Raw genomic sequence first — 16140 nt, forward strand, 5'->3', positions numbered from 1 at the left:
CAATTTACTTTTTAATACCATGATAGTTTAAAATTTATTAATTTAGAAATAAACATTTTTAAAAATATAATGCATATATATATATGCATACTTTTACTTATGGATCTTTGAGATATCTTTGACTCAATTCTTGCATAGTTCTGAGAAAATGCAGAGGCTGCTTTTAACTTTTCCGAATAAATCCTCTCCAGAAGGGGGAAAATGAAACAGTACGCTGCTTTCTGTAACAATACTATAATCAAAGCTCATGGTATGCACAACACAGAACACTTTGTAATGACATGACAAGCCATTTTTTAAGTTAAGAACAGTTACACTAATGAAAATTAGTTTCTGATTTTGAAAAGATGACTTGGCTTAAATTCTAAGAAGCAAAGCAGGGAATTAAAGCAAGAGATGATGTATTTATGAATGGACTGAGAAGTAGAAGGAAGGGGAGAGATTAACTTTAACTCTTGCTGACAGTATGGTTACCTAATCTGTCAACTGGCATACATTATGATCTATGTAAATGTGAAGAAAGATGATCATTGCATGGGTAATAATTGAAGAAACACTGCAAACAAGACTAAAACAGTTTGAGGTTCAGAAGTAACTCAAAAGAACCCAGTTAAAAACAACTGATCTCAGTTGTTTCAGGCTCCAGTATTTCAACTGGAGTCTGAGGGGTAATAGGAGAACTAAAACAGAACATGAAAAGCAACAAAAGGGTCTAAAAGAAGAACATTTATATATGGGCAATATTTCTGCACATTATCAGTAATTTCTTCCAAGTGCTTAAGGAACTTATGGCCCATAGCTGAATGCCAGAATCGCCTTTAACAACTTTCATCTTTGTAAAAGTTAGTGGGAAACAGGGTTTTAGCATCAATCTTCTCTGAATAGGAAAAGCTGGCTCCTAGAATTTAGGGGCATACAAATAACATTCCAAAACTACTCAAATTTTAAATTTTAAAAAAGTTACAGATAAACTGTAACTATAAAACAGGAGTAGGGTTCTGTTTAGGAGGAGATTAAAAAGTAACTAGATTAAGTAACTAGTTGATTGATTCAACTGCTGATTAAAGAATTTTTCTCATGTCTAGTGATTGTTAGAAGGGTATGACATCAACAGTCATAGAACCATGCAGGTTTCCAAAGGCCTTCAGTATCATCAAATCCAACCATCTACTCAACCTACAAGTTCCATCACTAAACCATGTCCTGTAGTGCCTTGTCCACAGGTCTCTTAAATACCTCCCGCGATGGGGACTCCACCACTTCCCTGAGCAGCACATTCTAATGCTTGGCCGCCCTGTTTGTGAAGAAACTCTTCCTAATGTCCAATCTAAGCCTCCCTTGGTGCATCTTGAGATAATGTCCTTGCATCCTATCCCTTCCTTCTCAAACGAGAAAACAGACCAGCAGAATCCTCACTGCAATCTCCTTTTAGATAGTTGTAGAGAGTCATGAGGTCTCCCCTCAGCCTTCACTTCCCCAGACTAACCAACCCGAAATCCCTCAGCTATGCCTCATAACTCTTTCATTTAGTCCCTTCACCAGCTTCATGTGTCTTCGCTGCACACACCTGAGCACCTCAAGGTTCTTCTCCCAGCGAGGGGCCCAAAATTAAATACAGTACTTGAGACATGGTCTCACCAGTGCCACATACAAGGGGACAATCCCTTCCCCAGTCCTGCTGGCCACATCATTTCTGATACAGGCCAGGATGCCACTGGCCTTCTTGCCCACCCGGGCACACTGATGGCTCATGCTCAGACAGCTGCCAACCAGCACCCCCCAGGTCCTTGCCTGATGGTCAACTTTCCAGCCACTCTTCCCCAAGCCTGTAACGCTGCATGGGGTTGTTACGACCCAAGTGCAGGACCTGGCACTTAGCCTTGTTGGGTGTCCTGTGACTGGACTCAGCCCATCAATCCAGCCTCTCCAGATCCCTCTGCAAAGCCTTCTTACCCTCAGGCAGGTCAAGAGCCCTGCCTAACTTGGTACTATTTGCAAACTTACTGAGGGTGCAACTCAATCCCCTCATCCAGATCACAGACAAAACTGTTAAACAAAAATGGCCCCAGTACCATGCCCTGGGGAACACCACTGGTGACCAGCTGCCAACAGGACTGAACTCCATTCACTGTGACTCCTTGAGCCTGACCATCCAGTCTGTTCTTCCCTCACTGAACTGTACCTGTCCAAGCCATCAGCAGCCAGCTTCTCCAGGAGAATGCTGTGGGAAACAGCTTTACTAAACCTCAAGCACTTTACTAAAATCCAAGTAAAAAACACTCACAGCCTTTTCCTCATCTACTAAGTGGGTCATCTTGTCATTGAAGGAGATCACGTTAGTTAAGCAGGACCTGCCTTTTATGAACCCACTGTGTCTGCATTTAATCACTTGACTGTCCCTTATGAGCCGTGTGATGGCACTCAAGCTGATCTGCTCCATAACCTTCCCTGATACCGAGGTCAGACTATAATTCCCTGGATCCTCCTTCCTGCCCTTCTTGTAGATTGGAGTCACATTCACTGACCTCCAATACATGACATAGGAAAATATGCCTAAGTCTAATTTCCCATTTCGGATGGAGAAGTCCATTGGTATGCTACAAAGAAAAACCAGCAAAACACTTAACATGTTTTGTTTTTTGTAACAACCTCAACAAATAACACTGCCAAAATGGCAAATAGCATGAATCTGTGGGATTCAATCCAGATATATGGAAAGAACTGAACATTCTGGAAAGACACAGGGTTAATCCTCAATGTCATATTTATTAAATTCAGATTTCAAGCTATTCTACATTACTGTAAACATCAGTTCATCTATAAAGCTATGTTACCTATTATTTTGCAAGAAGAGTTGAAGAGATTTTTCACTTAAAGTTTCCCTGTAAGATAGTAACAGCAAAGGAGACCCCAGGGCTTTAATTAGGGTTTGTTGTTATTAGGACAGAACCTCAGAAGAAGCAGAAAAGATGGTACAATAGGATAGAAGAGAAACCAGGAATTCAGCTGGTAATAGATGCATCTGTCTGTAAATGTTCAGAGACAATTTGAGAGTTTATGCTATCATGAGAATTAGAGTGAGGTTCACAGCGTACTGGAAATATATGCATGGTTGTAACTTCATTTATTTTCTGTGCCATGTGCATAACTGAAAAAGGAAAAGGAGAAAAATTCTCATTTTATCAGCTGCACTAAAATAAACTGGAATGAAATGGGAATTACAAAACAAATGACTCATTACCAATTCAAGCTTAACTCTTGATTCAGGCTCTCTTATTCTAAAAGACTTTTTTACTAAAAACATGTATCTGAGAAGGTATTTTTTCCTCTCAGTTGCCATGTTATTTATTTTACTATTAAGAGAATCCAGTGAGAAAAGCATTCAGTTCCGGCATACTTGTTGATCCTTTAGTTCTGACAGCAAGGTTCAAAAATGAATACTGCAGTTAAATAAATGAAATTCTTAAAGAAATTTTTAACAAGTTATTTTGGTTTATATTATTTTTCTCACTAACACAGATTTGAAACTTGGTACTTCTTTATTTGTTATATTCTTTTCTATTTATTTTTCTATAGAAAATGTATTTTTCATTATCTAGTTTTTCAAGAATTGACCTTTTCAAAAGAATTTGAAAATATTTACAGAAAATAAGCATAAGGGGATTATCAAAGGCACAGAAGAAAGCTATGTTATCTATCCATTCCATTAATTCCAGTTAGAAGTGACACCAAGTGATATCAATGGTGTGGACAACTTCAAACAGATTCAGGAAATTCTGAGAATCATTGACAGTCTCTAAACTTACACCAGGAAAATAAACACTGCCAGACAAGGAAGAAAACTGTACTGCTTTATCACTGTTGTATTTCCAAAGCAGTGCTTGGCATGGTTTCAACCCAGACCAACTAGTGATCAACCAAAACAATGGCTAGGCACAGCTCAAGAGTTAGAAGATGAGCCAATGATCTTTTCTATCAGGCAGTTAGGACAGAGTTATCCTGCTTCACAGACTACAGTTAAAGATATAGCTGCATGTCCTTAGAATCAGATACTGGGCACTAGCCCTGCTCAGCTACCATGAAAACAAACATTTTATTGCTGTTGTTTTCAAGAGAAAAGTGCTAAAAAAAAGTAATAAAAATTAACTTTTTTATATTGAGTAATTGTGAAAATAAACAGTGTCTTTTACCATTTGTGAATATAAACTAGATCAACTCTAATGACTGAAATTAGATTGCATTATATAATACAACAAAAACTTTGTTCATTTTCGCTGTGGTTGCTAAGTCTCAGACTCCCAGTTTCAATTACAGGTATCTTGGAAGAAGTTGTTTTTCTTTGACTTATCACGACCTTAATATATAATGATTCAATGGTATGTCTAGTTTTCCTGTTCTGATATGTCAAAGAGGACAAATAGCTGTGAGGAAAAATACGTGTGGTGCTTACAGTTCAAACCAATTCTCCTCTAAACATTTTCTGTAACTGTTCAGTATTTGCCAAATCCAGAAAAAGTACTTTTTGAGCATTTTTTTCATCTCACTGTACAACAGGGAGTCCCTGGATTTGCTCTTACACGGTTGGTCCAGCTATGAATAAAATCTTCCAGAAGCTGAAAGAATAGGTAATATATAAGGATAGGTAACAGGATGCATCATTGCACAATCCATCATAACATGCCAGAATTCAAATTGCCGTAAGGTAACAGCTAATCAGGCAAAAATATGCAGTTATAAAATTTTCATTAGTAATCTACAAATAAGTAAAAATTTCACAAAATAAGAACTACGTAAAACTTTTTTCTATGTCCCAATAAACTTAAAAAGGGAAGAAAATCAATTTAAAATATTTTAAATTCTCAAACTTCACTAGTCTTATTTTTCTGTTACTGGACTGAAAAAACCACCAAAATTGTACATCTCATACTATATAAAAATTAAGTTCCAGGATAACTGAAAGAATTTCAGTTAAATTCTGAATATAAATTAAATAACATAAAAAGCATTAAAATTACAATGTTTCACTTGACTTCTTTTACAGTAAAGGAAAGAATTTAAATTAAAAAAGACTAAAAAAGAGTTAGAATTTTTAATTTAATGTCACAACTGAAAAAATGTGTTTAGCCCAAACTAAATCTCTCTTCAGGATTCTCCTAATCCAAAATTATGTAATTATGCCAAGGCTGATCATGAACTGTTTCAAGTGAACAAGGTGGTGGTTAAAATAACAGAGAACTTAAAATTGTCTTTGACAAGTGGGGAAATTGTCTGTTTTCAACTGTGAGAGGTTTTCTTCTCTGACTACTGCCTGTATTACCAGGACGTAACTGTGCAACAGCTACAATGCCTATAGCCATTACACTATGTTCTTAAAGCTGCTGTATCAGTATCTGTTATTAACTGTTCACATTCAGATACAGACTAACTGTTCTAGTATTGATATTATAATATAGGTAAGGCTGGTATGGGTAAACCCTGGCTATACACACCAGAAGCTGACAGTTTATGGGGTCCTTATCCCTGTAAAGCTGAAAAATATATTTATTTTAAATCATAAATGCACCAATTGTTGGTGTTTGTTAGAAATACATTTAATGTCAAATCCTCATTTTCTCTCAGCATGGCTGCAAATTTTAGCTAAATTACTATTTTGTGGTCAATTTACGACACAAGGTGGCAGCAATGATACAATCTCTTCATTTAAGATCGCACGAACACATCCACTCCCACTACTTTTACTCTAAAAGCATCTCATGTGCTTATGGGGCATATATGAAAAAGATCCTGTATTTTCTTTGACAATATGCAGTTCCAGGTTAGGTTACTCATTAAGTGTTTTGAACTGATGCTTTTTAAAAAATATCTGTCAATGAATCATTCTGTTTGCTGATTTCAAATGAATGTGCACTGAAACAGCATACCCATGACAGAAGTTGTTAGTTCATCTTTGTGTAGCAACATTCCATTCACAGAGCTGAGAAATAAAAGAATAACTGGGTGCATAAGCTTGTCAGTTCTGGAACATAATGATACTGTGAGAAGATGCAATGCTTACTGATAGCTGTTGAAAAGATCTGTGCAGGTGCCGTTGTTTCTGCAAGGCTCTGAATTACATTCATTTGATTCATATTCACAAAATGTTCCTTCCCATCCAGGCAGACAAACACACTGGTATCTCTGTAACATATTAAGGAAAGTTTTTGTGTATTTCTTAAAAATGTTTACAGATGATATTACATATATTATACATATATAATATACATGTTATATAAAGTGATAAACTGTGTTTCTTTTCTTCAAACAGGTGATTCACTATTTTAAAACTTTAAAAAATTATAAACTTATTGATAGCTCAGCCCCCTAATATGATGAAAAATGGGGTATGAAGTAGATACGTTACACAGTATCTGCCAACTTGTGTAATCAAAAATTCTTTACTATCTCCTCCTCCTTCCTTCTAAGTTTTTGTAATAAAAGATACTACCTCTCCCATAAAACTACTTGGCTTAGATCTTACACTGACACACCTAAAACACAGGTGCTAACAATCATCTGAGTTGTATTGCTCAGCATGCAGTCCAAACCAAACTCAATATAAAATAATTTATCATGAAGTTCTCAGGATTATATATCCCACTTGTTTAACACCTTTAATATGAAATTGTCTAGTACTGCACAAATGAAATACTGATGCACAACTTATGGCAAGAGAAATACTGTCTTCTATACATGTGTATCAGATAATAGAGATAGCCTAAGTAGAAGTACTCTAGCTTAGTGGTGATAGTACCTAATATATTGATGACCAGATGTTGTAAATGCAGTATTTCTGACATTAACTGAATAAAACTTCTCTGCAGCATATCTATCCAACTCTGAACAACATATTACAGGACACTTTCATCACACTGCAATGCTCTATCAAATTGTAATCACACTCCAGTATTACCCCCAGCCTCTAAATTATCTGGTAGCTGCAAGCAATAGGGTGTTTGACATCATTTCACGGAAGTGAAAAGCATAAGGCATCTTCCTATGCTCTTAAAAAAGAAGAGGTGAACATCTGCTGAATTGAGTATTAATTAGAGATGGGCAGCAAGGCAAACATTTCCATTCAGCAGAAGTTTTAATTGCTTCTTTAGCAACATGCTTACTTCTAACAAGGCTTCTTTCTACCAAAAGTTAGAAAATGCTTTAATGGTAAGCATGACTAATGCACGTTATTTCATTACTTGCTAAACACTGCAATAGGCTCCAGGGTAGATTTTAAAGCCTATTAAATTCCATGTAAATTGGAAACCATTAAAAAACAAACAGCAAAGAAGTGTTTTTTTTTTTTTTAAAGCTGAGTGCATAAATAAGCTACCATAGCATGATGATCAAATGTACAATGTACCAGGCTTGTAGCATCCATGACTCCTATGGCACAGAACACAGGCTTTCTTTCCCAGTTAAATTAAGGCATTTTGACAGTTATGAAATATCTGTCACTTCTTAATATACGAAAATAAGACAACAGAAAAATAATTGCCTGAAAGCAAGCTGGACAACTGAGTTCAACATACACTGTTCAGTCAACTACATATTAAGTTAAAAAAAGGAATTAACATTGTCCTTCGTGTTTTATACAGGCAAGGCTATTCCATGCAACTAAATAATGTAAGTTGCAAACTGTGTATTCCATCTTCATAATAAGTGTAATTTGTAGTTTACTGTTACTGCTCTGTACTCCTGAATTCAGGCTCAAAACCTGTAAAATCTTCTCCATGAACAGAGAAAAAAATTGGCAACATGAATCTAAGAAGTGTGAAATATTAGAAGTGACAGTTAATCAAAGGTTAAAATAGGAGATGAAGAGATCTTGTTAAGTAAGTAAAATAAGTAGTAAGAAAATACCAAGATGAACTCAGAAAATTTTCTGGATATTCTGCCAAGGAAAGAAGAAAAATCCTTGATACAGATTACATTATTAGCCCACATGTTTTTGTTTTCTATTACAACACAGCCATATCCAAATTAGCTGTTAAATATTGTAATTAATTGGAAAGTTTTTCTGAGATTTCCTCTATTCCCTGCATAATTATCACCAACATGAAAACAAATATTAGGAAAAAAAGATGCTACAAACACATAATGCAAAAATGGAGACTATTAATCTATATTCACAAGTAACTATTAGGCACTTAAAACCGTTCTATTGTCACGTTACACTTTCACATAAACCAGGAACGTGAGAATGATTTTATCATCATTTCCAAAAACCTCTTCCAGAAACAGATTACACGATTGGAAGTGAGAGGAAGCTGCCAACAATTCTGTTTAGAAAGCAGTAGTGTTTTTTCATGGTTTCACTAAATCATCTATGAGTCAGCTACTGAAATTCTATGCTTTGCAAATTTATTTCTCACTATATGAGGACTGTCACATTAAGCACAAACCATTACTCACATATATGTATCCCATGCATGGGTGCGGTATATGTGAACTACAAAATGTTACATATTATCTCTGCATATCATGGTTTACATTAACTGAAGATGCCATGTTACAGTAAATGGTAAGTATAGATAGGTAAGATAGATTGATGGATAAAATAGGCTGCAGAAAAGGACCTGGGGCCTCTCATGGGCACAAAGTCAACCAAGTCAGCGACATGCCCCAGCAAGGACACTGGTGGCAGATGGCAGCCTGGGCTGCTGCAGGAGGGGCACTGCCAGCAGGAGCTAAGTGACCCCAGTGAGGCCTCACCTGCAGCTCTGCATCCAGTTCTGGGCCCCCAGCACAACATGGGCACGCTGGAGAGGCCAGCAAAGGGCCACCAAGATGATCAGGGAACTGGAGCATCTCTCGAATCAGGCAAGGCTGCGAGAAGAGGGGCTGTCAGTCAGGACACAGTATGCACTGAACATAGGATGACAAAAAGCTGTGTTGTGTATGCAGCGAATCATGCAATAGGCTGGAGGAATAAGATTCAATTCCTATTTATGTATTTATTCCCTTTTATTTATTGTAGCTATGAACTACTATCCATGCTAGACAGATTAAAATAAATGGTACCTTTGAGTTCCTCCACATCATCTCTTGCTTGCTCTCTAAAGAGCACAGTAAATGTACTAAGTAATACCTGAACAAATCCCCAAACTGCTTTTTTAGATCATAGTTTTTCCTCGTACAGTATATATATAGCACATCAATTATGAGAAAAGTAGGTTTACTTGCTATACACAGAGTCACAACCTGTAATTATGATCTCTTGCATACATACCCAGAACCATATATGCTCACCAGCGTGTCTTTACCCAATTAACTGTGTGGGTGGTTAAGAAAGCATTATTTGAGAATATTTGCATATTTTCCCTTCTCTAACATTGTAAATGAAGAATTTATCATTTTCTCAAGCCTTAGTCTATGTTATTTTACTGGAAAATGGCAAATGAACATCTGGCAAATAGAAACTACAATGAAAAAGGTTCATCACACACAACAAGGATCTGAATTATGAGCATGCTAATCTTCAAGCCCGTACTTTGCACATGTAGGTTGAGAAGAGTTTTTAACAACAGAACTACACTGCAAGTATTTTTTCCATGTCTAGAGAAGAATTTGAAAAAAAAACCCTTTTTAAAGGGCATTTTTGGGGGGTGTTTTAGTATTTTATTTCTTGGCAATCAGAAAGGATAAAAAAATATGTTGCCTGGAAACAGAGAAGCAAGTGGAAATGCAGAAATTTCCATTTCTTCTCCATGTTCTGAGCTCTTCAGTCGGACCGTTCTTCCTGTGGTGCAGCTCTTTTTCCATTAAGGCCAATCAGGAAGAGCATATCATAGGATCGCTCACCGCTGCCACATACTGGGAGATGCTCTCCAACAAGAAAATCCCAAGTTTGCCTTTGATTTTTTTTTTCCCCCCTGAAAAAGATGGTATTTTTGCCTCTACAGAAAATGATTCATCACAAAATTCTGTTCTGTTGGAAGCATTTTTTCCTAGAGAACACCTTCATGCAGCTTAACTTTGTCAGTGCTAACAGTAGTCCATTTAACCTTGTGAAATAAACATGAATGTAAAAACATAAGCATCTATGAAAATCGTATTTGCAATTGCTCTTAACCATACTGAGCTCATAACATTATTTAGTCAGTCTTTTCTGTTGATGTAAAGGTTTTCGACAAATTGCTACTTTAAGGCTTCACTTTTAAGTTATTGATTTAACCATTTATATAACCACTCTTACGCACTGGCTAACAAAACTAGGTTTCTCCCTCATTTTTCATTATGACATTGTTTTTATTATGCAAGCCTTCACATTTTTATCCTAAATAAATTAGCTTGTTTAATCAAAAACAGAAGCCAACAAACAAAAAGCAGAACACCTTTTCATCTTCAGTTGGTTTAACCCTTACTTTAACCTTTAGTAGAAAACCAATTAAAACAAGATCCGTGCAGAGTAAAGTCCCAGCAATTACACTACCTGCCACTTTCACGATAATGAATTTACCTGTTCCTCACAGTGTGTAGAAACAGCGATTTTATTTATGGTGCTGCTCTACAAGTCAAAAAAAAGAAAATTGACTTCTGAGATCAGAAAAAAGTCTGCAATTGGCCTTGTTCTTTCCTAGTGTTAAAGACACACGTGACTTAGCTCACAAATAAAGTCAGATTGCTCACCTTATGGCAAAGGAACATTTAAGTGCAATAAGGTTTGCAATATAAATATTAATACTTATATTAACTGTTTAAATGATTGTAACAACTGACTTGAGACACTAGGATGAAAAGTAAATACAAAGGACAAATTCAAAGATGTAGAAAAATCACAAAAAAAGTCTAACTTCTAAACTGTACTACAACAACTGAATGGCTCAGGTAGAACACCTATGCAATTACAAAACCAAAGTGATTTTTGCACTAACCACTGCAAAACAAGAAATATTAAGTTGACTACATTAATACTAAACACTATCTACAAAGGTTGAGATACCAATGTGGATTTTCAGAAGCTAATCCACTACTTTAATTCATATATCCTTCCCCTAACTGTTTGACAAGTTTAAATGCTAACCAGTATACTTGTCCTTCCAAATCTACTTATCTTCTGCACCCTGAGTTATTATAAATTATACATTATCTGATATTAATGATAAAATAGTGTTCCTTTGATTTAAAGTTTAAGCAAGACTTACAGGAGAAACAAAGAACATTTTTAATTTGCTTATCTCTCCAGCCTTTTAAATAATTAATCATTTAAATTAGCAAGACTGTATATTTAAAACAGCTAAAACAGGCTATGTTTTGATTACTTGTAACCTGTCTTGCCTTGCAGTGTAAGACTGTTACATTTCTGTATAGCAAACAATAAGCACATGTGAAAGTACAATATTTTTCTCCTGTCAATAGCACACCAGTAGCAAACAGAGGCTTACATTTTCATTTAACATGTCCTCCAAGTTAAAATACATCTTGTTTCTAGACATGCTGCATATTCACAACTCTAAGTACACTGTACTGTAATTTGTGACCACCAGGAAAATTACCTTAAATAGGAATACTAGTTATTTGCACTGCACGTCTTTATATACCACCATTTCATTGAACAGTGGCTTTGTAATACATTCATTATCATCACTGCCTTCAACATTGAATATTTTAAAGCAAGACTTCTGTAAAATTGATACTTCTCTGAAAGTTTGGAGGTTTTAAAATTAAATCACGACTAATAACAGACTTCAAGGTGCTCTAGATTTCACATTGCCATTGGAAACAACGGAGTTATCACCTGTGCCTTTAGAATTTAATCAATTAATTCCATCACCACACAGATGTGAGAGTTCTCATGGTGCAACTCAAATTTCAGTGGGGTTAGGTTTGCTATTTTTTTGTGGAGATTTATCTGCAATATAGCTTTTACTTATTGATACAGGTTTTCTATTTCAGAGAAAATTGGGAAGAATTTTTAGCAAATTGGGAAGGACCCTTCTGAGGAAAACTGTATTGTTTCTGGGGAAAACAATTTTTTTTTGGATTTTTTTAATTGCTTTCAGAAATGTAATTCTAAATATATGCCTACTCTAATCACATTAGAATTAATTTCATAGTAACAAACCAAGTCAGTTTGAAGTCTCTTATATAATTAATAACTGATACATTATTTTGTCTCTATTTTCTGACTTCTGCCATTTATCCTACTTATACCCTTCTTGCATTCTTCTAGAGAGAGAGTACTTACTATAAGAAATGTGTCAAAGAAACCACCTTCAAGGTGACAAGTACTGAACAGCACAGGAAAACTAATGAGAAACAACTAAGTTATTCAAGCAAAATAAACCAAACACCTACTCCAGACAGTGACAGACATTTGAATAGCAGGGTTTGAGCAGTGCATCTGGTTTGACATTTACCTCAATTTTTCAATGAATAATTAAAGGTCATAAACACACTCCTGCTAAGCAGAAACACAGCTTGACTCATTTAAGGCTTGTCTGGAACTTGCCAGTTTGCCCCTAGATGTCTGGTTAAGGGAAAGCTATGGGAGTTAAATGGGGTATTGCACAGGAGTAGCCTAGACACCGGCAGACGGAAATAACGCTTTGCTTCTGAATTTCAAATATGGTGTTGCTGCTGGTAGCTTTTTTTTATTTAAAGTATGACCAAACAGTAAAACACATACTGTTTTCCCTAAAACTACACCATCTCATACCTGCATACAATAGCTGATTCAAATATAGATCTTGAACATACAACCAGTATCATCTCAGGACACTTCATACATCACCAAGTCCCATTCTTGCCAACATCAGACTCAAAAGTAGTGGAAGCCTAAAGAAACAGGCTGTTCTAAAGATACTTCAACCAAATTTTCTTAGAAGCATTGAGACCCTCACAGGATTATTTGATGTCAACTCTTCTCTTTTGAAACTTCACTCATCTCTACTTTAAATTTATAGAGCACTTCAATACAAATGAATCACATTACAAGTCAACGTGCTGCCTCTATCATACCTAAGACAGAGAAGAGTATCTAAGAGGTGCCAAGATTAGGCAATAATGCCAACTCTATGTACCACTGGCATAAAAACAAACAGCTCAATACCAGCTCAAAGACCAATAAAAAAAATGATTCTGCAACAAATTTTATTCAATTTAATCTAATATTATCATTGGGAAGAATAAGGAGGTTCCAAAGTCCTACACAAACCGTAAATGGTATTATTCTCCAAACTAAACACCAGAAGACACAAGGATAAGCTCCGGTGATGAATGTAAGATGGCTGACAAACCAGCTGGGCTGCATGAAGGACATTTGTTTATAATATAGCAACAAGGAGCCTATGAATAATTAATTATGAGGAGAATGAAAAAATAAACAAGTGCCTTGATGTGGGAATAAAAATGTTGTTCTTGCACAGAGTTACATTGTTTAAAGGGAAGGAATAATGCAGACAACCAGCCTCCTTAGAGCAACTATGTGAAAATCAGGGTGTAAAGTCAGATAAATGAAGAAACATTACCACCTCAGAGTAAAAAAAGTCAAAAAAAAAATCACAAAATCATCTAGGTTGGAAGAGACCTCCAAGATCATCTAGTCCAACCTCTGACCTAACACTAACAAGACCTCCACTAAACCATATCACTAAGCTCAACATCTAAACGTCTCTTAAAGACCTCCAGGGATGGCGACTCAACCACTTCCCTGGGCAGCCCATTCCAATGCCTAACAACCCTTTCAGTAAAGAAGTTCTTCCTAATATCCAACCTAAACCTCCCCTGGCACAACTTTAGCCCATTCCTCCTCATCCTGTCACCAGGCATGTGGGAGAATAGACCAACCCCCACCTCGCTACAGCCTCCTTTAAGGTACCTATAGAGAGCGATGAGGTCTCCCGAGCCTCCTCTTCTCCAGGCTAAACAACCCCAGCTCCCTCAGCCGCTCCTCATAAGACTTGTTCTCCAGACCCCTCACCAGCTTCGTTGCCCTTCTCTGGACTCTCTCAAGCACGTCCATGTCCTTCTTGTAGCAAGGGGCCCAAAACTGAACACAGTACTCGAGGTGCGGCCTCACCAGAGCCGAGTACAGGGGGACAATCACCTCCCTAGAACTGCTGGCCACACTGCTTCTTACACAAGCCAGAATGCTGTTGGCCTTCTTGGCCACCTGAGCACACTGCTGGCTCATATTCAGCTGCCTATCAACCAGTATTCCCAGGTCCTTCTTGGCCAGGCAGCTTTCCAGCCACTCATCTCCCAACCTGTAGCTCTGCTTGGGGTTGTTGCGCCCCAGGTGCAGGACCCAGCACTTGGCCTTGTTGAACTTCATACAGTTGACCTCAGCCCATCAGTCCAGCCTATCCATATCCTCCTGCAGAGCCTTCCTTCCCTCGAGCAGATCGACACACGCACCTAACTTGGTGTCATCTGCAAACTTACTGAGGGTGCACTCGATCCCCTCATCCAGGTCATCGATAAAGATATTAAAGAGAACTGGCCCCAGTACTGAGCCCTGGGGGACTCCACTAGTCACCGGCCTCCAACCGGATTTGACTCCATTCACCACGACTCTTTAGGCCTGGATACCAAGCCAGTTTTTAACCCAACGAAGCGTACGCCAGTGCAAGCCACGAGCAGCCAGTTTCTTGAGGAGAATACTGTGGGAAACGGTGTCAAAAGCCTTACTGAAGTCAAGGTAGATCACATCCACAGCCTTCCCCTCATCCACCAAGCGCGTCACTTGGTCATAGAAGGAGATCAGGTTTGTCAAGCAGGACCTGCCTTTCATAAACCCATGCTGACTGGGCCTGATCGCCTGGTTGCCCTGCAAGTGCTGCATGATGACATTCAAGATAATCTGCTCCACGAGCTTCCCTGGCACTGAGGTCCAACTAACAGGCCTATAGTTCCCCGGGTCTACCCTCCGGCCCTTCTTGTAGATGGGCGTCACATTTGCTAGCCACCAGTCGACTGGGACCTCCCCTGATAGCCAGGACTGCCGATAAATGATGGAAAGCAGCTTGGCCAGCTCCTCCGCCAGTTCTCTCAGTACTCTCGGGTGGATCTCATCCGGCCCCATCAACTTGCGTACATCCAAGTGCTGTAGCAGGTCACCAAACATTTCCTCGTGGATAGTGAGGGCCACATCCTGCTCCCCATCCCCTTCCACCAGCTCAAGGTACCGGGTGTCCAGAGAACAACTGGTCTTGCCGCTAAAGACTGAGGCAAAGAAGGCATTGAGCACCTCAGCCTTTTCCTCATCCCTTGTAACTAAGTTTCCCCCCGCATCCAGTAAAGGATGGAGATTCTCCTTAGTCCTCCTTTTGGTGTTGATGTATTTGTAAAAACATTTTTTGTTATCTTTAACAGCAGTAGCCAGATTGAGCTCCAGATGAGCTTTGGCCCTTCTAATTTTGTCCCTGCACAGCCTCGCAACTTCCTTATAGTCCTTGTGAGTAGCCCGCCCTCTTTTCCAAAGATTATAAACCCTCTTTTTTCTCCTAAGCTCGAGCCACAACTCTCTGTTCAGCCAGGCCGGTCTTCTCCCGTGCCGGCTCGTCTTTGGGCACGTGGGGACAGACCGCTCCTGAGCCATTAAGATTTCCTTCTTGAAGAGTGCCCAGCCTTCCTGGACTCCTCTGCCCTTCAGAACCGCCTCCCAAGGGACTCTGCCAACCAGTGTCCTGAACAGCTCAAAGTCAGCCCTCCAGAAGTCCAAGACAGCGGTTTTACTGGTCCCCTTCCTGACTTCGCCAAGAATAGAGAACTGAACCATTTCGCGGTCACTCTGCCCAAGACAGCTCTCGACCACCACATCTCCCACCAGTCCGTCACTGTTTGTGAACAGAAGGTCTAGCGGGGCACCTCCCCTGGTAGGCTCTCTAACCAGCTGCGTCAGGAAGCTATCTTCCACGCTCTCCAGAAACCTCCTAGACTGCTTTCTCTGGGCTGTGTTGTGCTTCCAGGATATGTCTGGGAAGTTGAAGTCCCCCACGAGAACAAGCGCTGACGATTTCGCTGCTTCTGCCAGCTGCCTGTAGAACTCCTCATCTGTCTCCTCATCCTGGTTTGGCGGTCTATAACAGACCCCCACCAGGATGCTTGCCTTGTTGGCCTTCCCTCTGATCTTAACCCATAGAGACTCAACCTTATCATTCC

General features: G+C 38.6%; 1 protein-coding gene across 1 annotated transcript in view; it reads right to left on the minus strand.

The window, feature by feature from the left end:
* EYS (eyes shut homolog) overlaps positions 1–16140 on the minus strand; it is a 728533-nt gene that overhangs the window by 516471 nt on the left and 195922 nt on the right. Inside the window, exon 11 of the mRNA XM_035543068.2 lies at positions 6056–6177. Within this exon, the coding sequence (XP_035398961.2) occupies positions 6056–6177 (122 nt within the window). The remainder of the gene's footprint in view (positions 1–6055; positions 6178–16140) is intronic.

This window comes from Cygnus atratus, chromosome 3 (assembly GCF_013377495.2).
Source record: "Cygnus atratus isolate AKBS03 ecotype Queensland, Australia chromosome 3, CAtr_DNAZoo_HiC_assembly, whole genome shotgun sequence".
In the NCBI taxonomy this organism is placed as follows: domain Eukaryota; kingdom Metazoa; phylum Chordata; class Aves; order Anseriformes; family Anatidae; genus Cygnus; species Cygnus atratus.